This window comes from Asterias amurensis, chromosome 14, assembly GCF_032118995.1.
Source record: "Asterias amurensis chromosome 14, ASM3211899v1".
Classification (NCBI taxonomy): domain Eukaryota; kingdom Metazoa; phylum Echinodermata; class Asteroidea; order Forcipulatida; family Asteriidae; genus Asterias; species Asterias amurensis.
In genome coordinates this window covers 5,938,453-5,962,046 of record NC_092661.1, presented here as the reverse complement: position 1 = coordinate 5,962,046, position 23,594 = coordinate 5,938,453, and the positions used below count along the sequence as shown (strand labels likewise).

Sequence of the window (23,594 nt, the reverse complement as noted above, 5' to 3'; positions counted from 1 at the left end):
AATAATCCTTTTTGTAGCCACTTGCTAAGAGCAGCTTTTAGACTTGTTTGGTAAACTTTCATTAAAAAACAAATAATTAAGTTCCCCCCCCCCAACCACCACCACCACCAAAAGAAAACAAATCATACTTGGGTGGGATTCAAATCTATGACTTTTGCCCCGAAAAGAAAAATCTCTTTGAGTCCAGTGAAAGTTGTGAGCTACATGTAACAAACTTGTGGTTTTATAGCGGGTACTGGATTATGTTTTACAGATCGTTCCAGACTATCCCTGGAGGAGCTTCAAGGACCTGGTTCACATATGAAGCAAGTAACATGGACCATTTACTGAAAGTGAGTTATGCAACAAGAGAAATGACAACTTGACACAAAGAAAACACAACTACCACTTATATTTTTTTAAATTTGATACCAAAGTGTACATTTATATTGGTTCCCAAATTGACAATGAAACATTCACAGCAAAATCAATCAGTCAAGTTGTAACTTACCTGTGTATTTGCAGTCTAGAGAATAAGCAAATGTCAGAAAGTGGCTCCACAAACCACATGGTAATAGCATCATATTTTTCAAAAAGAGTTCCTATCCAATCCACTTAGTTACTGAAATTGTACAAAATTATCTGCGTTTTTATAACAATTTTAAAAAGACCATCCAGTTTATCTTTTGAATTACCTGAGTCGTTGGTCTCACTTTGTTTGGAGGTCTGAACCCAAATTCATGACTGCTAACTGGAAGCAGCGCTTACGAAAAGCAGGGAAGTTTGCACTTACATCAAGCGTATTCCATGGCTTAGAAGGAAAGTTCTGCTTACTAGGCATTTTTCGCTTACACAGGTAGCGCAGAAATTCTGCGGGGAATGATTATTGTGAGCGCAGAATTGGGCAGTAAGCATAGCCATGAATTAGGCCCAGCTCTTACCCCTCATAAGGTATTATTTAAAAGCAAGAATAACAAAAATACTTTGAATGTACTAGGACAGCTCTTAGGCATGTATAGTGGCTGAGTGGTCTAGTTCACTGGACCCAAAGCTCTGGTGTTGTCAGCAGCAGAGTGTGGGTTCGAATCCTGGTTATGACACGTGTGCCCTTGAGCAAGACATATAACCATAATTGCTTCATAAAAAGTTGGAAAGGTATTGCATTCTGCTGTACCAGCCAGGCTCCTAGTGGATGACTTTGAAGAGGTAACCCTGTTTCAGCCCCAGGAGCTAACTGTGGTAATGTGCCCCTGGTCCCTGGTGACAACTGATTTGGATTGATAGCCCAAATCAGTTAAGTGTAGCCCTCAATTTGAAGTGGCCATCTGGCCTGGTTATGTCAGGCGATTCATCATAACAATAACAAAATAAATACCAAATTAAAAACACCTTTTAAGTTGAGGTCACTCAATGCAGAGAAGCTTTTCATGAGTTCGTCATGTTCGTTGCTCTCCTCACCCTTTTCATGTATTTCATTGAAAGAAGTTAATTGCTTCAGACAGAAAATGGATGCACTGGAAGGGTCACTGTGAGTACCTTAAATAGAAGAAAAAACAACATTTAATTCTAATTGTCTGAAATAATGGTTAAAAGCATTGGCACCATCAATCTGTACTGTGTCAACATTCTAAAAACACAAATTGATGAAAGTGTCAATCAGTAACATTGCTACAAGTACAGTCTGATCCATATTCAGGCCCGATGCTTCGTTTTTGGGCAAGGGCAAGGGGCACAGAGGGGCTCCAGAGACAGTTGCCTCCATGAATTGTTATGTGCAAGGTTTAGTAATTTAGTGTTAATTTGTGTACTAGCCTTAATCATTCACATTAACTTATGCAATAATTAATAACTTAGTTAAAGTAACGTTACAGAATTGGTAAGTAACACAAATCATGAATAGCACAGATTTACATAAAACTTACACGGTCAAATGAAAACAGCCCTTGAAATATTTCTGTCTGAAATTTTTTTTTGATGAGAAACAAATAGTCTAATTTCGTGTTTGGAGTTTATAGCTCAGGGAGCGTTTTATTCATTTCTGTTTTGTTTTGGCATTGATGCAATGCAAAGTTTGTAATCGGTTTTTCACTATTCTCTCGTGACCCAGATGGCCGATCGAATTGAAACTTCTATAGGTTTGTCAGTTTATAATGGTGGATTACATAAAGTGCATCCACTGCCAGCAACATTTTTGCAGCAAAACCAATTCTGTAATGTTCCTTTAATTTTTTTTTTTTCTGTTTACACTTGGTTGGTTTACAAGGTATTCTTTCGAAAATAACCTTTCTTAATATTTATGTTATCATTTATTTTTTTTACAAAATTGGTTGGCCCAACTATACAATCTAGTGATTAATTTAACTATTTAAAATGAATTTAAACCATTTAACAAAGTTGAATAAAAACCTATGTTCATATTTTTACAAAAATATCTAATTGATGCAGTTCTTTAAAATAGTGAAACTATAAAAAGTGCAGATAATGTATTGATTTTTTTTATCATTGTCGAGAAATAGTTTCTCTTAAAGTCATGAGCAAAGAAGTCCTGTGGCTGTACATTGAATTATGAAACAGCATCCTGTTATTGCATGCTTGTTCCCCCCCTCCCCATATCGTATCCTATGCAGCGTGCAGTGTCTGGGTGAGAGTTCCTAACTACCATGTATAGCTACAGGCCTGATTGCCTTAACAGGTCTTAACAAGCTATTTTTCTCATTACAAAAATCTCAGTTATGAGTTTTGGCATGAAGTGTATGGTTTCAAGATATCTTTAACATGAATCCGTAATTGACTTTAAAAGAGTGAATCGTCACTGTTTTCATAAAAAAAAATAAAGTTAGAGGCAGTGGACACTATTGGTAATTACTCAAAATAATTATTAATTAGCGTAAAACCTTAGAAATGAGTAATGGGAGCTGTTGTTAGTATAAAACATTGTGAGAAACGGCTCCCTCTGAAGTAACGTAGTTAGTTTCGAGAAAGAAGTACTTCTCCATGAGTTTGATTTTGAAACCTCAGATTTAGAATTTGAGGTCTCGAAATCAATCATCTGAAAGCACACAACTTCGTGTGACAAGGGTGTTTTTTCTTTCATTATTATCTTGCAACTTCGATGACCGATTGAGCTCAAATTTTCACAGGTTTGTTATTTTAAGCATTTGTTGAGATAAAGCAAGTGAGAATTGACAATTACCAATAGTGTCCAAAGTCTTTAATCAACTTGATTTACATCAAGTTCTATCGTCACGATTTTGTAGGAAAAAAATACAAGTTTGTGCTTTCGTATTTCTTTGATTTTGAGCATTTTGGTTCATCAAAACTAAGTGAATTTTGAGGCAAGTCTCTCTAGTACATCATCAATCACGTATCATATCTTGTATATATATATAAGTTATATAAGCGAGAAAAAAATGATTATATTCTATATTTTAATGTCAATTTCTTATAGACAATTTTACACTTTACACATAAATTGTCTCATCTGTGAATATAAGTAGTTGTAGTGTGAGTGGTGTGATAGAATAAAATGTACAGCCGTTTTTCTGAATTGAGTTTGTGCTTGTTTTATGTTACATTTGGAAATAAAATAATTTTAAGAGTTTTATCAAACAACAGTTTCATTTTCTTGATTTCTGTCTAAAACCATTTTACTGTTTCTGCATTAAAACTCTGCATATGGTTTGCAGGAAAGTAAATGAGTGGTATTCATTAAAAAAAAAAAAAAAAAAAAAAAAAAAAACCCAACCCCAAGTTGAGGTAGTTTCAGGTATGCTGAGGGACTGGTGAACAATATAAGGTGCTTTGAGAGGCTCAACATAAATAAATACATTATTACTAATACATTATTAATATTATCAAGATACTTTCTAGCTCGGCCATACATTGTGTGCACACAAATACAGAGACTTGCACTGTGGGAGAAAAAACCCGTCCACAGTCACCATCCATCATAGGAAGTTACCCCCTGGCCAGGACATAAGCAGGCATGGAGAACATGGAAGTCCCTCAATAAACTACGTACGGAGGTGGGAGGATGCAAGACAAATATGAAGAAATAGGGGTATACCGGACGATAAGGGCACCAAAATGCGATTCACAAAATCTCTCTCATTGAACAACATCCACAAAGCTCTAAGATTCACATCAATTCTAAAATGCATTATTTATAGCAACCAACCTTATTGTCCTTGTTGAACTGCGCCCCTGCCTCGTCACTATTGACATCGAATGGGAGATAGATATCCATGTGGTAGAGGTTTGGGTGTGCATGAAGGAGGACTCTATCCTCCCCAAGATCCAGACTCAGGGTCTTGGCCGTCTTCTGTAACAAAGAACATCACAGGAAACAGCTTTAGTTGATAAAAAGAAAATACATTTGCGTTCACAAGGTCAGGGTGTTTAAGTCGGTCATCCCACACAACCCGGCCTTGAACATTATTCTTTGATGGGTATGGATGCACTCTTCATTTTATAAATACTGTAATTTAGTTCCTGTATTTTAATTGCTCAATTCTGATTGTGAAGACAAGGGCTCTCAGAAAAGTGAATTTAATTACTACCGCCAAGGATCCCATGGAGATCCGCCAAGGATCCCATGGAGATCCGCCAGGATCCCATGGAGATCCGCCAAGGATCCCATGGAGATCCGCCAAGGATCCCATGGAGATACGACAAAGAATGAAGTTTCAGTTTTATATTTTGGAAAACCCCCGAGAAATATTCCAAGGAATAACCCAAACAATCTGAAACTGAAACCCAATCCATATACATGTATAAGGCCCGGAAGGGTTCGAACCGAGGCCTTGCGAGGTCCTACAGGTTGCAGGATGAGGAAAGATACAATTGCCATGAAAGTGATCAACATGGTTACAGATAGAGCTGGTGTACTTCTCTAAAGCAAATAAAACACGATGGCACATTTCCCAGGGGCAACGAGAGAGGTTGACAGTTTTGGCGAACGGCATGGTGCCGCGGCTTGCGGTAGTTCAAGGACTAACTGCATTTCGATCAAGGTGAAAATACATACAGACAAACACAATAAGCCTAGCATCTATACCCTTTTCAGGTTTTTTTACCATAAATTTAAAAGTCAATACATTTGGGAGTCTTTACTTCTCATCAGACATAGTTTCTAGAGTTTCGTTGTAAGTCGTAAAAATCGCCTAAACACCCTCCCGAAACACAAACACGTCCACCCCCACAAACATGTCCACCCACCCAATATTCTCTTGCAAATTCGATGACCAATTTTCACATGCTTTTTTTATGCAGAGAGACTAGTGGATTTCACAAAGAGTACAGTTTCCTAACTAAGAACTAGTCCTGGGAGATATTAAAAAAATAATTCCCTTGCATGGGGGTAATTACATCAGCCAAGAGCGGAACAAAAAGGGCGGAAGAAGAAGTAGAAAGAAGAAGTAGTTGAGAACAAAGGGAGAGATAAACATTACTTTAAATAAGGCTGATGATTGATTTATAACGATGTAAATTTCCGCAATGGTATCTATCGATAAAGCTGTTTCCCCGGCATCGAAGACAACACATCATTAACGTTTGCATGTAGTTATTTCCTTGTGGTTTAAATTATAGCGGTTTTTTACCACTGACCTTTGTTAGTCTGTGAAATTCCAGACGTGACACTTTAAGGAAGTGTCTCAGTTCATGTGCACAGGTAGAACCGCTCCTTAATTGCGACAAAACTGTCGGTGTTTTAAGGCATTACTCTACAAGTTATGACCATATAAAAAAGTACTCGGTAAAGAGTTAATTATAAAGCATTGTTAGAAGCGACACCCTTTGAAGTTATAATGTAGGTTTATAGAGATAGAGGTAAATTTTCACCCACCAATTTTAATCTGGAAAAAAAAAACGTCATCATGAAGCCTTTCACAGGCATCTCAAAGAACAGTTATATGTAACAAGGGTATATTCTTTCCCTAAAGTGACCTGGAAATAGAATTTTTATTTTTTCAAACATAAGAGTATAATTATGTTTGGTAACAATAAAACAATTTTGTTAGAAATTGTTTGTCACGATTTGTGTGTTAAAAAATTGTTTTGGGGGTTGACTCCGCCTACCACTTTTGTGACGTCAATCGAGGCAGACTTTGCCTTGATGCGTTGAGTTAGCACACGTGCAAAGTACATGCAAGTCCAACACAATGATCCACACAAACATGCCTCGAAATTGCACGGTTTTCCTTTTACCTCGTTGACTGACACGGTCGGCCATTTATGGGAGTCAAGTTTTTGACTCCCATAAATGGCCGACCGTGTTAGTTCGCACACAGTATAAGGAAAACCATGCAATTTCGAGGCAAACTTGTGTGGATAATTGTATTTTACTTTTAAAACATCTTTCCAATCATATGCATTTTATAAAAAACGGTTACAAAAGCTTTTTGTAGACCAACTCGTCCGATCCAAGGCAACGTGTTCCTTTAACTACTCAGTATGTTCATAAAACGACATGGACAATGGGGCAATCATTCGCTGACGATTAAACCCGTTCACAATTTTTCAAGAATTCCTGGAGACGATAATACAATACCTCAGCAAACAGAGGACGGATAGTCCCTACTCTAACCATAACGGAATTCCTCCATGTTCTAACACATTGTCCACAATTCCGTCTGCATTCCTCTTGCAATATAAACCAAAATAGACTGCGTTCAAATGACGCCCATAGCGTTGGTTTAATTTGCGATCACTTGACCAAACGACCTAATACAGCGTGAACGAAAATCAACGCTGAACCAACCCATCCCGTCTTTCCAAAAGGAATGCTCAGCGTTTCCCAAGAACTGGTGTCCAATTACACCGCGGTACGTGTGTTTGAGCTGTTGCCTTGGTGGTAGATCAATTTCACCTTAGTCAAGAGACAGTAACAACGCCATTTCCTTCCTTGTTCGCGTTTTCACTAACACAACCGGTTTCTGTCTGGAATATACTGCTAGGTTTCTAAGTGAATGCAGCGTGCTTCATGAGTTTGGCTATACATACTCAGGAGAAACTAGTTGGTGCTATCTGAAATACCGTGTCCTTAAATTGTATTGTTCCGAAGGGTCAAAAAGGAGCAAAAAGACGGTTTGACCAGGGCGAACCGTTTGTACGTAAGACTGCGTTGGGGTGATCTTGACTCGTCCGTGAGTCTGCTATAGTGAACTGAAACCACAGCTGGAAATGCTATAAAAGACGACCTCGTCGAGAACTGGTTGGCGGTCTTCTTACCACGTTGTTAAAGAGTTTGATATAAAGTCAACCGTCCAGTAAAATCGTGGTGAGTAACATTCATTTCATGCAATAAGAATTGTCCATTTTTACAGTCTCACACCACGAATGAATAATGGCTGGAAACGAGGGACCAAGTATTGGCAGGCTACTATAGTTTCCAGTCAGTTAAGTTGACCTCAATGTTGTCAAGTGTAGATTTTTGAAATACCACCTTTTAAAACGGCTTTGTTGTAAACAAGATAAATTATCAAACCATTGTTAAACGTGAATATAATATGTGCCGGTGATGATTGATAGTGATACTTCATAGTTCCCTCGACTTCGTCTCGGGAACTAGTTTGTCAACTTCCAATACCTCGGGGGAGCTAATATCGACTATACAGTCGCCCACAAACCATGTTATTATTAATTTGTATAGTATTGAACAAGTTTCATGTCAATTTATAAGACATGCCCCTCTTTCAAAAGAACAACAGCCCTTGTTGTCGTTTCCTGTGGTTTCTTTGTTTGTACGACATCAATGTAGTTGTTTTGTTCACCAGGGAAGATGGTATGGGAAGTTTACCAACATTCAGACTGAGGACTAAGAAGTTAAAACCAAAAGAAAAGTTGTCCGTACGGTTTATTTTTTGGGCAATAATTAATGTGCAGTGGAAAACAATGTTCAATGTTCACAGTCCCTATACTCTTTGTTGTTGTGTCGGCCGATTTGGATGTTGTTGTTTGAGGGGTTAATGGCAGTGGACACTATTGGTAATTACTCAAAATAATAATCATCACAAAACCTTTCTTTATTACCAGTAATGGGGAGAGGTTGATAGTATAAAACATTGTGAGAAACAGCTCCCTCTGAAGTGAAGTAGTTTTCGAGAAAGAAGTAATTTTCCACGAATTTGATTTCGAGACCTCAAGTTTAGAACTTGAGGTCTCGAAATCAAGCATCAGAAAGCACAACTTCGTGTGACAAGGGTGTTTTTTTCTTTCATAGTTATCTCGCAACTCCGACGACCAATCGAGCTCAAATTTTCAGATGTTTGTTATTTTATGCATATGTTGAGATAAAGCAAGTGTGAAGACTGGTCTTTAAAGTCACCTGGAAGTGGTATTTTTTCAAAATAAAGCTTTTGTCACTAATATATGTGTTTCGATGAGTGGAATGTGAATAAACAGTTAACTAAGGTTTTAAAAAATCAGTTCTTATGTTATTTACAAATTTAAGAGTAGACCCCGACCCGAGAGGGCGCTGTTCGTGACGTCAATCGAGGCAGACTTTGCCTGTAATGCGTAGAGTAAACACAATTGCAAAGTACATGTACGGACCAAGTCGTGAGTTTGTACGTTTAAAAAAAAATGTTTTTTTTTTCCGGCAATGCCGACCAGGTGTATTGCTGCTGAATGCAGAAAAACACTTTTTGAAATGTACCAACTCACGACTTGGACGTACATGTACTTTGCACGTGTGTTTACTATACGAATTGCAGGCAAAGTCTGCCTTGATTGACGTCACAAAAGGGGTAGGCGGAGTCAGCCCCCAAACAACTTTGTATATTTTTTAAACATTAAATCGTGACAAACAATTACTAAAAAAATTGTTGTATTGTTCGTAAGCATATACTCTTATGTTTGAAAGAAAAATAAATTCTATTTCCAGGTGACTTTAACAATTACCAATAGTGTCCACTGTCTTTAAGTGGAGGGTAATTTAAAGACGGATTTAAAGACAGTGGACACAACCAATCTGCTATTGCTAATTATTCAAAATAATTGTAAGCATAAAACCTTACTTGGTAACGAGCAATGGAGAGATGTTGATATATAAAACGTTGTTAGAAACGGCTACATCTGAAGTAACGTAGTTTTTTAGAAAGAAATAATTTTCCACGAATTTTATTTCGAGACCTCAGAATTAGATTTTGAGATCCCGAAATCAAGCATCAGAAGGCACCTCTGTCATTACAAGTGTGATTTTTCTTCCGTTATTAGCTCGCAACTTCAACGATCAATTGAGTTTAAACAATTACAGGTTTGTTATTTTATGCACATGTTGAGATACACCAAGTGAGAAGACTGGTATTTGACAATTACTAATAGTGTCCAGTGTCTTTATAGAATATTATTATTTTACTTTTCTAGAGTAACTTGCCAGTAATTTTTTGACAGAAATCAGAAAAGTACCGAGTAATACTATACAGTGCTAACACACATGTACGTATGGTTGGCACCATATTAAAGGAACACGTTGCCTTGGATCGGACGAGTTGGTCTATAAAAAGCGTTTGTAACCGTTTGTTATGAAATGCATATGGTTAGAAAGATGTTTTAAAAGTAGAATATAACGATCCACACAAGTATCACTCAAAATTGCACGGTTTTCCTTTTACGTCGCGAACTACCACGGTCGGCCATTTATGGGAGTCAAAATTTTGTCTCCCATAAATAGCCGACCGTGTTAGTAGACGAGGTGAAAAGAAAACCACGCAATTTCGAGGCATATTTGTGTAGATCATTGTATTCTACTTTTACAACATCTTTCTACCCATATGCATTTTATAACAAACGGTTACAGAACGCTTTTCAAAGACCAAATCGACCGATCCAAGGCAACGTGTTCCTTTAACCATGGCAGATCACAAATTGTTAGCTTTCTAACTCCATACTTCCACGAATAGTAAATCATTGGGATTTGTTTGTGTGGTTTTTACAGTGGGAGGATGCATTGGATAAATCTAAATAAAAGACATCGTTTGAAAATAATTTACCCAAAAGTACTTTCTGAGTTGTTCTACGATAAAAAAAAAACACACACTCCCAGGCAAATCACTTTTGCAATGCTAGAGTAGATTTCTTACCACTAGACCTTTTGTGGCTAATATAGGCAATTCGAGTGATAAGCAGTGGGTATTCCCCTGTAAACTTGCGAGTTTAAACAACTGCAATTGGTGTTTCGGAGTTGTTGTTGTTGTCAGTATATATGGTCTATCGCACCTGTAGAGTCTGTCAGTGTTACTTTTAGCTTACAGATTAAGACAAGCCGATTCATGATAAACATCATAAACTTAACATTATGACCATGGTACTGTGTAACAGTTTATACAATGAGCAAACAGATCAAATTTTTGAACTGTTTTATGCTACTATTATTAAATAAACAATGAAGGAGTGTTTGAATGTACAGTAATTTGTAAATACCATATTTCGTAAGAATACATTTTTAATGACCTAAATACAGTGAGGTTAGTTGAAAAACAGTAAAACAGTAAGTTTTTTGACATGCTATTTTTAACGATGAAAAATACATTTGCTCTTCGTTTTGTATGAAAATGTAATTTACTGATAAAAACAGTTTCACTCTAAAATCAAATATTTATTAACCAATGCAGATTCCATGCACATTCTGAACAAAATACAGCTTTGTGTGATTATTTTGAACTTAAACTTTAGTTATCCTGTCAGTAATATGGAAGTATTTGATTGTATTAAACAGACTATGGAGACTGGAACCCGCAATGTGCGATTGTTAGACCCAGCCACCACACCCAACAGACGAAGCATGACCGTCGTGAGCTCATTTAAGCACGGACACAATGGTCGCCGGACTAAACTAACTAACGGACTCCTTCGCGCCATCTCAGACATCATTGAGGACACTGAAATCCTCAGCATCTCCCACTTGAACCAAGAGCTGCTCGCCAGGGGGCACAGTCTATCCCGATCTACCGTGTTCAGAGCGATGGAGATCTTGGGTATGAGGATGGACCGGGACAAGAAGAGATGGTGTATTGGTGGTTCCAGGGTCTCGTTGGGTGTGGAAACGAGGGTGAGCCATCTGAACAAATCTTCGGACGAGGTGACTAAATCAAGCTGTCTGCCGTCCGCAACGCCCCCAGGAGGAAGTTTAGACGAAACGTTGCTTTGCGAAACCGAGCGAGGGGCAGACATTCACAGCACGGGGAAGTTACAGCTAATCCCATCTCAGTATAACCCTATCAGAACGAACCCTATCCCATCTAATCACAGCAATTCAGTGGGCCCAACTCACCAGCAAAATCCAAGGCCGTCAAACCGTGAAAACTTCCCCAAACTGAAACTGGCAGGCAGTATACAGAGTAACCTTCTTGGAAACTCAACGGCTGCGGGGGAACGCGATTCGGCTTCATCCACAAAACGGTTCAAAACTCTCGATCAGCCTTGTCCAAAACGTTGCGGAGAAAGTGATCGCTGTACTAAAACCTCAGAACTCCACCGGGAGGTGAACAAAACGCTTATCGATGATGGTCAAACACCTTCAGTGAAAGACAGACAGCACACGTACCAAGTATGGGGCAATGTACTTGAAAGTAAAAGTTCCGTAACATCGGTGATGCCACGGGAGACGGGACGGAGCATGAGCAGAAAGAGGAAGTCTGACTGCCCAGCAAAGATAACTCCAACTAGCTACGCAAAGATTGGAGCAGCCACGAAGCAAGGATCAAACACCGTGTATGGCAAGGATTCTAACCCACAGTATGGAGGGCATGAGCAGGTAAGGCATAATCTAGTAACTTTGGAAGTAAATGTCCAAAGTTAATATGGATAATTGCAAACAAACATAGAAACAACCCAAAAAATAAACCCATGTTTGATATTTCGAATGTTTGCAACCCTCCCCCAGTACCCTAACACAATAGCTGGTGTCATAATAGAATTGATTAAAAAAAAATGGTATGAAAGAAGTGCAGCATATCAATTCACTAAAAAAGATAGCAAAGGCCAGGAAATTAGTCACAACAAAAGTTCGTTTGAAACTGGAAATAATGTTTTGTACCACATAACACAGTTTGAGGAACTTCTAGGAATTCTAAAGTCATCTTAAACCGAAAGTAGTACCCTGATTGAAACAAGCCGAAAATGTATCAATTTACACTCTCTCTCTCTGCGTTAAACTTAAAGAGTGTCAAATGTCAAATTCAGTTTTGTCATGCACTCATTCGTCAAAACATAAAGTCCTTTTGACAGGGGACTAAAAGTTAAATATCTCCAACCTCACAATGAAATGGTGTACAACAAAACTGGAAATATTATGACGTCATTTGATATTAACAAAATGGATCTGAACATTTCATTACAAAAACAAATTCGTGCGTCGGTGAAAATTTTAATTAAATTTTGTTTAATTCTAACAAATTCAGGAATCTGCTTTACATTTTCTTCACGGAAATATAAAAACACATTTTGAAATAAATGCAACGTCATTAATGATGGTTTGGGACTGTACAAAACAAGCACTGAAAATGTATACATGTACACCAAATACAATTTTACACCGTTTTAACATGAAGTCAGAAATTGTTTTACCCCACTTTCATAAAAGCTGAATTCTACCTTGGAGCCGTTATGTAACATCATACAGTGCATTGATTGAAACGCAGTGTGCATATAACGTAACGATAACAAACAACACGGCAAACACTCATTCGGATCAATTGGACAATAATCTCTGGATTCACCAAGTAATGCATTGGACATTTTACGATGAAGGTTGCGGCCAAACTGTATCAAGCGTTTCTTATCATGACTCCGGACTGAAATGAAGTCAAAATAGTGACCATCCGCGTTTCCATGCAGTAGAAAGACGGATATCATTAGTATGACCGTTTTTAGAGACGTCACATACGTTTGCAGTTTCTTTATTTTTGTGCAACTTGTTTTTATCATTCTACGATTGCAAGTGGAAAATTGATTTACAAAGAAGAAAATGTGAAGCAAATACGGAGCCTACCTTAGTAAATTAACATTAGATTAGAAACATAGTCACTTTCAGGTTCAATAACAACGAAAAAGTGGAGGAAAAACCCCAAAACAATTTTAAAACGTAAAGGGAATTTCGCAACAAAGGTCCTGATACTGGGAAGGGAAGTGCGCAAGTAATAACTTCGCGGAAGAGGAGGGAATTTCCCCAAGTTAAAGAAACCACCGGTGTTAAGTGTATCGTGACCGGACAAACAAAAACACTCTTACTCCTTAGTCTGACATAGTTTCACGATGCATCGAGTCACTTTAAGTATAAAGAAAATCTGAAAACATGTCTATTGTCTTTTTGAGAGGACATTCAAACCAAAGATTAAACAACGACAAGAAAATGCCTCCTCAAACGCTATTTATATTACAAAATTTATATGGAACAATGAAGTGTCCAATTATTTCGTCATAGAAAAATGAATGTATGATTAATGGGTTGTACATTAGCTGAAATGACGTACAAGTCACGTGACGACACGTAAACATTGGACGCAAAATCGGTCTGTTGTGTCACTTTGACATAATCCATGTACAGAATTAATCTAGACTACACATTTTACAAAATATGTGACAAAATTATCTGCCTTGGGTGAAATTGTTAATATGGGTGAAACAGATCCTTTTTCGATTACCTCCTTAAAGGCAGTGGACACTATTGGTAATTACTCAACATCAGCATAAAACCTCACTTGGTAACGAGTAATGGGGAGAGGTTGATAGTATAAAAACATTGTGAGAAACGGCTCCCTCTGAAGTTATGTAGTTTTCGAGAAAGAAGTAATTTTCCGCGAACTTGATTTCGAGACCTCAAGTTAAGAATTTGAGGTCTCGAAATCAACCATCATAAACGCACACAACTTCGTATGACAAGGGTGTTTTTTCTTTCATAGTTATCTCGCAACTCCGACGACCAATCAAGCTCATGATTTCCACAGATTTGTTATTTTATGCATATGTTGAGATACACCAAGTGAGAAGACTGGTATTTGACAATTACCAATAGTGTCCAGTGGCTTTAAAGGGTCTATGTACTTTTTGTATAACGAAAAACACAATGTCTACAGATTTACACTTTACTTACGCAGTTTGAAGACAATGATGGTAGGAAGCTTTCCGTCAAATATTTCTTGGTGAGGTGATGTAAGTTTTGAGAAATGAGTAAAGCAAGTCACGAAAATAACTTTCGTCTCGGTGTTATTTTAGCATGTAACAACGTAATCACCAGTTATAAATGGTGATACATGTACCATAACTGGTTAATACGTTTTACATGTTGAAACTGAGACGAAAATTGTTTTCGTGACATTGTTTTACTTATTATTAAAAAATACAACACCTCAGCAGGTATTATTTTAAGATAAGCTTTCTACTATCATTATCTTCAAACGGTGCGCGCAAGTTTAATGTAAATCTGTGGACATTGTGTATTTTGTGTTACAAAAAGTACCATAATCCTTTAACACACCCCACAGCCCCGATATACTGACTATGGTTTATGTGTTACATCAGCAGGAGTACTTCAACCGTACGCCACAAGAGGTCACGCCAAACTTTCTTCCAACGTCCAGCGGGGTGCCATTGCTAACGGACGGTTCTTCTCAAGAAGTAACGACAAAGGGTACCTGCATAGATGGATCTAACCGAAGCAGACCGAGTAGCAGAGAGCAAGAGCCCCGCCACCTGCTTGAGATCCAAACAAGAGGAAATGGCTCTGTGCAAATGCCAATGGAAACCCAGACTAAACAAACCAAATCAGAGATATCCCCACATAAACCACGGTTCCGTAGAGTTGTAATACAGAACTTTCAAACACAGATTCAAAAGAACATGCTGGATGAGGAAGATCTCTGCAAAAACTGCACAACGTCCGATTCCCAAGAACCAGAATCAGCAAAAGCAGTTCAACGGGCTGACCAAATACCTCTGGATATATCTCTCTGTCATTCACAGCATCCCAATACCGTTGACGACAAGCTGTCTTCGAATAGTAATTATGCTTCAACAAACGGCATGTTGAACAACGGTGTAGGTTTGGGGAAGAACTCCACAAGTATAACATCAAAATGTCGAAAACTCAACCAGGCGCCGAAATTGCCACAACCAAGAAACGGCGGTCATGGACTCCCTTTCCCCTTGACAGAATTGTCTCAAGTAGAAGGGTGTGACTCGCGACTGCAACCCGCTCACACACACCAGCCAATGTTTCTGGACGTAAATCTAAAGCATCGACCTTTGAATCATGAACAAGCAAGTAGGTTTCTTCATATGGATGAGAGTGGAACACCGAGTGGTTTATCTGATCCTGAGGGATGCTCAGCTCTCACCACGAGGCCTGATGGAACCGACTCCCAGACGGCAAGGCTACATGCACTGACGTCTAGCCTAGCAGTCAAAACATCCAACAGGATGACTTCTCAGTCTCCAAGGTGGAGAAAGGATGTAGAGAGTGTAGCCCCTTCACGAAGAAACTGTCAACAGATTCCTTCCCGACCCTCTACGGATATCACGCCGCCTCGGAACACAACACGAGCCTCATCAGAAATGGTAAATGCCACGCTGGTAAGCTGTTTATCATCAATCAAAACCAAATGTCATAAAATTCGTCACAATAATTTGTAATCTCTTTTATTATCCAGGCAGAACATGAGCGTAGAAACGTCCACGGACATGTATCTTCGGATGCATACTCTGCCCAAAGCACACAGGACGATCCAACAAACATCAATGAAATACAATTTTGGGTAAGAATCATGCTCATTATTTAGTTATATACATGTATAAATAACGGGTGTTGCAGAGAAACAAAGCCACTGGAACTTCGGGTGTAACTCAAACCACATCCATTCGAATGTTTATTTTACTTGTTGATACTGCTAGACTACCTGTAATAGTTGCGTGGCTACAAAGGGAGACTCACCTCCAGCTGGTATCGTTACATAGATAAAAGTGCAGGACTTGTACAACTGATACATTAGTTTGATAATAATAATAAGAATAATAATAAGAAACATTTCTATGGCGCTCTACAATTAACACAGCGCCTCACAAGAAAAACAAAATAACATAAGTAGAAAACAAAACAAAAGAAAATTACTAGAGGCTCTCAGTGGGGAAACAAAAACGTTTTGAGAGACCGCTTGAAGATCAGAGTAGACACTGCTTCTCTGACGTCAAAGGGCAGTTGGTTCAAAAGCTTAGAAGCTGCCTTGAAAAATTGATTGTCTCCAGCCTTTTTGTAGGAGCGAGGAACAACCAAGCATGTGACGTCAGAAGCAGAGCGGAGCCTTCTACGGTCTTCAGAATGACCAGTATTGTAGAGGATGAAGTTTTCTGTGAGGTATTTTGCTGCTTGACCATGAAGACATTTCGTCGGTGTATAAAGTATGTGCATCACTAATGCAGAAACAAATGACACCTAGGGTTTACAACTATGCGCTCTACAGGTCTTTAACTTGCAGCTAGCCATCGATCTTGTCCAGTGACATATATCTACTTTAATTAGTGACCGAACATCCTAGTGTATGAACATTTCTTTTACTTAAAACAAAGAAATAATACAACTTATTATTTATTCCTCAGATGCAAGACATTTCTCAAAAAATGACATCTATGCAACAACAGCTCAACTACCTCACACAAGTTGTGACTTCCATGGTGAAAACAGAACCATCAAGTAATGGCCGCACAAATGCAATGTCGCCCTCTATTAACCACAGAACAACAGGTGATCTTGAGGAGCAGCAGGTTGATGGGTTTAGTGAGGCGGGTGATGATGATGATGATTTGGAGGAGGAGGAGGAGGAAGAGCAGGCTGAGATGCAGAGGTGGGGAAGAAACTTGCCGCTTATTAACACACCGGAGAGTGAAGGTACAGGAATACTTTAAAGCTTTTCTCATACAAACATTTGAAATGGAAGACAACATCAGTCAAGGTTAGAAGAAAACAAATCTTTGTTTAGAATCCGTCGTGCTCACACTCAATTATCCATTGTATTGGCTATGATCAAATAATCTCAACTATACTGTATTTGAATTGTGTGGCTTTTGTTTGTTTTACTTCATACTACTTTGGATAGAAGGGAATTCCGCGATGTGCTTAAATTGCAACATTGTTACCTTATTGAAACGGGCATACATTACAATTGAAAGATTCTAATGCACAATTTGAACTATTTCTAATGCACTTTAAACCCCACTAGATATGATCAGCGCATTGCTGTTGAACCCCCGCTGGGAGTCTCTGAGTCCGTTTGTTGGTGGTCCAAGGTTGGCAATACAGCTGGCAAGAGATTGTATCTTCGGACCTGAGGTCCTGATGAAGTCTACAGTGACAGGAAGAAACGGCATGAATCCCCTCCATCGTGATGGCATCAAGAAGATCAAAGGTACAAGGCAAAATCTCGGCCCAAACTCGCACCCTACCATGCACCCAACCCAACCCAAGCCCCCAAACCCACACCCCCAACCCATGCCACAACCCAAGCCCTGAACCCAAGCCCCCAACCCAAGCCCCAAACCCACACCCCCAACCAATGCCCAAAACCCACACCCCAACCCATGCCTAAACCCAAGCCCCCAAACCCACATCCCAACCCATGCCCAAACCCAAGCCCCCAACCCATGCCCAAACCCAAGCCCCCAAACTATGCTCCCAACCCATGCCCAAACCCAAGCCCCTAACCCATGCCCAAACCCAAGCCCCCAAACTATGCTCCCAACCCATGCCACAACCCAAGCCCTGAACCCAAGCCCCCAAACCCACACCCCCAACCGAAGCCCCCAAACCCACACCCCAACCCAAGCCCCCAAACTATGCTCCCAACCCATGCCACAACCCAAGCCCCAAACCCACACCCCCAACCCAAGCCCCCAAACCCACACCCCCAACCCATGCCCAAACCCAAGCTCCCAAACTATGCTCCCAACCCATGCCCAAACCCAAGCCCCCTAACCCACACACCCAACCCATGCCCAAACCCAAGCCCCCAAACCCACACCCCAACCCATGCCCAAACCCCCAAACCCACACCCCCAACCCATGCCTAAACCCAAGCCCCCAAACTATGCTCCCAACCCATGCCCTGAACCTAAGCCCTGAACCCAAGCCCCCAACCCAAGCCCCCAAACCCACACCCCCAACCCAAGCCCCCAAACCCACACCCCCAACCCATGCCCAAACCCAAGCCCCCAAACTATGCTCCCAACCCATGCCACAACCCAAGCCCCCAAACCCACACCCCCAACCCATGCCCAAACCCAAACCCCCAAACCCACACCCCCAACCCATGCTCAAACCCAAGCCCCCAAACTATGCTTCCAACCCATGCCACAACCCAAGCCCCCAAACCCACACCCCCAACCCATGCCAAACCTATTTACATGAAAACAAGATCAAACAATTGAAAGAAAAATTGCGTTTGGGAATTTTTAGATGTCATAACAATCTGTTTGTTTAGAAATGTAAATCGCTGTTTAGGTAATTTTTCTTCCAATTGTTTCATCTTGTTTTCTCTGCAAAGTTGTAACAATCGCTTTTAATTATTTGACGATTTGAACATGCTCTTCTTCATATACTGTACATACTGCAATGTTTGGTTTTACAATATTTGGTTTTAGCTCAAATGTCTTCGAATTTTAAGGGTATTTATTTGTGTCGCTACTCCATGATAAGCTAATATACAGTTTGAATCTTTATTATTGTAGATTGCATGATGGAAATTTATGGTACGAGGTGCAGCCATGTTGAGTTTGAGCTACTGTGGAAGATGGCACGGGAGAGTCTCTCTCAACTGTGTAAGCGCATTCGCCGTCGACATATTGAGGTCATCGGACAAGAGGTGAATAGTCAAGAGGTCAATGGATATGATGTTGAGAGTTATGGGATCATCAAGCCTGAGATGGAGTAGTAAACACTGTCTTTTCTTCACTTGGGGTTGAACAAAGGCGAATTGAGTGGCACTTGATTAACGAGCCAGGGGTCACAGGTTCAAGTTCAGATCTAGTCAATTTGTCTTTGTTCAAACCCAAAATTATTAAAATTTTACCCAGTCAGTTTGCATATGTGGTATATTGCTTTACTTTCTTGTGACACATGTCCATTGCTCTGTGACTCTTAACTTCTTCTCCAACCTCTTAGACCTAAAACTATCACCAAGTACAATCTCATTTTTGAAAAATTACAATAGATTGACCAGTAATTCTACTCACCACTCCAGGTAGTTTAATCTCAATAACAAGGAACTCTGGATGGCCTTCTGGTGGTTCTCTCATTATGATGTACTCTGGTTCAGGTGCAACTACTCTATCACTCGTGCCTTCTACTTCCGTTATCAGAGACTTCTTAGGTTGGTCTTGAGGACTTCCTTGGTTCTCGTCATTTGGGGATTCTACCTCTAAGATCCGGGGCTTTGATTTTGTACGGATGTTGTGCTCACCGAGTGTCCCAAGACATTTTCTATTCTTCAGTTGCACCCAATCTTTCAGGAGATGATTGAAATTTATTAAAAAAAGAGTTTGAATAATAAATTGAGTAAAAAATATCCTGCTCAAAATAGCTAACTCAAGGGTTTGCATACAAAAGTTAATTTCTACATCTTTGTTAATCTCCCTGGCAACATTTTGACATGCATAGTTTTAGTGGTCTCTTGGTGTATTTTTTGACAACCTACTTTGTTCTTCAGTTATTAGTATTAATAATTACTATTTACTATATAGTGCATTTTACAATTACATTTTTCAATAACCTATCAATGCGCATTGCATTAGTGCCCTGGTCATTGGGCCAATAACAATCCTTTAATCGTGGCGCTCCAAAAGCTTATCAAACACAATATCAACCTCTACCCTCACAGTACACATTTATACCCCTGGGTGAAGAGAAGCAATTATAGTGAAGTGTCTTGCTCAAGGACACAAGTGTCACGATCGGGATTCGAGCCAACACAGGATAACTAAACCACACAAATTGAATTTGATGCTCTGAACCGCTCGACAATGACACCATAATAAAACGTTTATTGTATGCAACTAGCTAGACTTTGATTCAGCTTATTAAATTGGAAGGCTCTTTTGTAACTACTTACTTCTTTCAAGTTGGATATTGTACTTATTCTCCAGTCCCTCGAACACAACAGACATCAAGAATCCTTTGAACACATTGCTCTTTTGAACTTTTTCGAAGAAATCCGTGTTTATCATCACATCATAAGCAGTGCATCCTTTTCCAGCTGTTAACAAAATTAGAGATTGACCAAAGATGCATTAGTGTCAAATCATTACTAATCATTCCAAATCATCTGAAACTCTTCAAGAAAGACCAAGTCTTGTTCAAATTTAAATGGCTGCCAAGCAGAAGCTGTACAGCATTTTGAAAAAAGTGCCACCGTTTAACAAATTAACTGCATTTTTATACGTGAATAATTGTTAGTATTTTTGATGTTGATGTTATGATTGAATGCCCCATATCACAAGGTCAGATAGCCACTTCAAGATGAGCGCTACAATTAACTGATGTATGCTTAGCTATCTGCTGCTACATGTACCTGGAGCAAGTTGACATCTACTCCTGGGGCCGAAACAGGGTTAGCCCTTCACAGTCTGTAAGGATGTATGCATAGGTATCATCCACTAGGAGTCTGGCTGGTAGAGCAGAATGCAATACCTTCCCAACTTATTTCGAAGCACTTACGGTCAAGTGCCTTGCTCAAGGGCACCAGTGTCATGATCGGGGTCTGAACCCACACTCTGCTGCTGACAACACCAGAGCTTGGGTCCGGTGCATTAGACCACTAAGCCAAGTTACCCCACTAAGTATTATTTAGTTCTGGTGATGAAACCAAGGATGCCTCATATGTGAACTTATTTACTGTAGCTCTCAAGCCTGAAGAGACCTGTAAACAAGGGTGCTTGCTGTGTGAACCAGAAACAGTAAATCCCTACACTTCCACAGTTTAAGTGTTCTGGGTACCAATGCTAGTACACAGGACCTATAACTTAATTTCCCATCTAAAAGACAATGCAATTATGGTAAAGTATCTTGCTCAAGAGCACAAGAACCCACACTCTGCTGATCAGAACCACCAGAGCTTGAGTCCGGTACTCTTAACTGCTGAGCCACCACACGCCACAATAACGAGCACATCAAAGTTGTCTTACTTTTGTCCATCTCAGCATGGCCTTCACCGATACTAAGTGGTACCCTGTAGTCTGGTTCACTTGAATCCAGAATCTTAATCAGCTCTTCCTCTGTGATGTCATTAGGTGAAGGTAGCTGTTAAAAAGAAAATTAATCACATATAAGATGATCTTGTCCATTCAAATACAATGTCAGATACAGCAGGTGATTCCAGTGCTAAAACAAGAAAATATAAATTATATTCACCATTTAAGAGTACACAGACTGTTGATAAACACTTTTTCATTTGGTATTAACTTTCGATTAAAGGAACACGTTGCCTTGGAACGGTCGAGTTGGTCTTTGAAAAGCGTTTGTAATCGTTTTTTATAAAATGCATATGGGTAGAAAGATGTTGCAAAAGTAGAATACAATGATCCACGCAAACATGCCTCGAAATTGCGTGGTTTTCCTTTTCGACTAACACGTCGGCCATTTATGGGGGTCAAAATTTTGACTCCCATAAATGGCCGACCATGTTAGTTCGCACAGTAGAAGGAAAACCACGCAATTTCGAGGCAAACTTGTGTGGATCATTGTATTCTACTTTTAAAACATCTTTCCAACCATATGCATTTTATAAAAAACGGTTACAAACGCTTTTGTTTAGACCAACTCGTCAGATCCAAGGCAACGTGTTCCTTTAAGTTCCAAAGTAGGCTGTAATGTAAAGACTAAAGGATGTTTAAATGAATGTGACAATTTAAAGGCATTGGACACCATTGGTAATTACTCAAAACAATTAGCATAGTAACGAGAAACGGCTCCCTCTGAAGTGATGTAGTTTTCGAGAAAGAAGTAATTTTCCACGAATTTGATTTTGCGACCTCAGATTTAGAATTTGAGGTCTCGAAATCAAGCATATAAACGCACACAACTCCGTGTGACAAGGGTGTTTTTAATTTCATTACTATCTCGCAACTTCGATGACCGATTGAGCTCAAATTTCCACAGGTTTGTTTATTTTATGCATATTTTAAGATACAGCAAGTGAGAAGACTGGCCTTTGACAATTACCAAATAGTTTCTGTCCCGTGTCTTTAAGACTTTGTTTGTGATCTATTATCTTTGTCATGCTTGTTTAGAACTCACCTCTGCTGATTTGCAGACATTGATAAAGACTTTGGCATTACTTTCATTCCTTGTCTTGATGCAAAAACCTGGTTGTGGTTTGACAGTGTGACAAACTGGTTCCTGGCCATGTTGGTTAAGACCTTGCATCTCAGCTGCCTACATTGAAGAACAAACATGGACTGTGTAAATGCTTGTGGAATACAAAAACACAAGCTTTTAAGGGGATAAAAGAGTGCCTGAAGAGAAGTCTTAAATAAGGGAATAAATGATTGGTGACGAGTTCTTATACGGCTGTGTAACACCTGCAGGGTCGTGGCTGTGCGATAAAAGCCCGAGCCAAAGGCGAGGACCTTTATTCCATGGTCCTGGCCCTGCAAGGTTTTTAACAGCCATTTATGGTTAATGTAGTCCGACAAAAGTAGTCAAAATTGCTTACAATTACATGTGGCAGTGTTAATAATATAATAAATTTTAAAACTGACCGTTACCGGTCATGTCGGTCTACGATGGTGAAGGCTCAATAGGAGAAGGATGGAGGTTATGATTAACAAAACAAACTTGCTTGACTCAAGTAATTTGCAGTCCATTTTTGAGTTCAGTGTTACTGTTTAGCCGAAAAAACCTACGAAATAGCGCTTTTCAAATTTGTCATGGCAAGACCATCACAATAACACATTTATTTACAAAACTATTGTATTACAATAGGACTGTGAAGAAGAGCATTGAATCACTTCAGCTCAGTCAGAGTCAGACCAATCATTCAATTCATAAAATGAAAAAATACCCGTCAGTTTAAAAAAAAAAACAGATCGCCCAAATGATTGTTACTCTCTACCAAGTCCAAAGTTCTACTATTTAGATTGGAAAGACCTTGCCCTTGGTTAGACCAAGTGACTGGGGCGCTAGACTCCTTTTTTCGAAGTTTACATTGACATTATCGGTCATGACCAATTAATCGCCTAGCTAGAGACTGGGTCACCACCGAGTCTAGGCGATGGTCACTGTCGTCAGTGTCACACATCCTCTGTCTTTGACCACACACACACGCAAACAAAAGCCTAAAAAGGGCATGTCATGGAGGCTGGTGGAGGCAGGTATATATGACAATTTTTTCTTTTTCTTTTTAAAGAATACTATTTGTCGACATGTCTTTTTCTCGGCATTTCCTAAAATAGGAACACACAAATTGTGTACCCACAAATTGTACAAAACATTACGTCTTTACCTGCATTAACAACTTCCTATATAATGCTTCCTCGTCGACCGAGTCACCATTTTCGCCAAGTTCGTTAGCAACGTTTAACAAACTTGTGTCAGCTGTGGAAGCCGCCATTTTAGATTGCGCCCTCATGTGGTC

General features: G+C 39.5%; 3 protein-coding genes across 4 annotated transcripts in view; 2 read left to right on the top strand and 1 right to left on the bottom strand.

Annotated features, from left to right (window-relative positions):
* LOC139946787 (protein AMN1 homolog) overlaps positions 1–3,591 on the top strand; it is a 13,963-nt gene extending 10,372 nt beyond the window's left edge. Inside the window, exon 6 of the mRNA XM_071944485.1 lies at positions 254–3,591. Coding sequence (XP_071800586.1) covers positions 254–330 — 77 coding nt within the window. The 3' untranslated portion in view covers positions 331–3,591. The remainder of the gene's footprint in view (positions 1–253) is intronic.
* Positions 1,379–23,594, bottom strand: LOC139946786 (PIH1 domain-containing protein 1-like). The gene is made up of 7 exons (XM_071944484.1): positions 23,463–23,594; positions 22,256–22,393; positions 21,145–21,259; positions 20,073–20,216; positions 19,198–19,466; positions 4,157–4,300; positions 1,379–1,515 (listed from the first exon to the last, which is right to left on the bottom strand). The coding sequence occupies exons 1-7, from the start codon at positions 23,586–23,588 to the stop codon at positions 1,474–1,476; spliced, it is 978 nt and encodes a 325-aa protein (XP_071800585.1). The 5' UTR covers positions 23,589–23,594; the 3' UTR covers positions 1,379–1,473.
* Positions 6,875–19,187, top strand: LOC139946785 (uncharacterized). 2 transcript variants are annotated; one of them, XM_071944483.1, is made up of 7 exons: positions 6,875–7,258; positions 10,697–11,734; positions 14,503–15,534; positions 15,627–15,731; positions 16,570–16,858; positions 17,190–17,375; positions 18,694–19,187. In XM_071944483.1, exons 2-7 carry the CDS (start codon positions 10,700–10,702, stop codon positions 18,894–18,896), a joined length of 2,850 nt encoding a protein of 949 aa, XP_071800584.1. In that variant the 5' UTR covers positions 6,875–7,258; positions 10,697–10,699; the 3' UTR covers positions 18,897–19,187. The 2 variants fall into 2 exon arrangements, with proteins under 2 accessions (XP_071800584.1, XP_071800583.1); XM_071944482.1 differs by having other exon boundaries at positions 14,500–15,534.

Excerpts from the sequence above, each read along its gene's own strand:
- LOC139946785 (XM_071944482.1), top strand. The coding sequence starts at position 10,700 with ATGGAGACTGGAACCCGCAATGTGCGATTGTTAGACCCAGCCACCACA. Across the intron at positions 15,535-15,626 it reads CACGAGCCTCATCAGAAATG|GCAGAACATGAGCGTAGAAA; the intron begins GTAAATGCCACG and ends TTTATTATCCAG. Across the intron at positions 17,376-18,693 it reads TGGCATCAAGAAGATCAAAG|ATTGCATGATGGAAATTTAT; the intron begins GTACAAGGCAAA and ends TTATTATTGTAG.
- LOC139946786 (XM_071944484.1), bottom strand. The coding sequence starts at position 23,588 with ATGAGGGCGCAATCTAAAATGGCGGCTTCCACAGCTGACACAAGTTTG. Across the intron at positions 22,394-23,462 it reads ATAGGAAGTTGTTAATGCAG|GCAGCTGAGATGCAAGGTCT; the intron begins GTAAAGACGTAA and ends TCTTCAATGTAG. Across the intron at positions 19,467-20,072 it reads CAATATCCAACTTGAAAGAA|ATTGGGTGCAACTGAAGAAT; the intron begins GTAAGTAGTTAC and ends ATCTCCTGAAAG.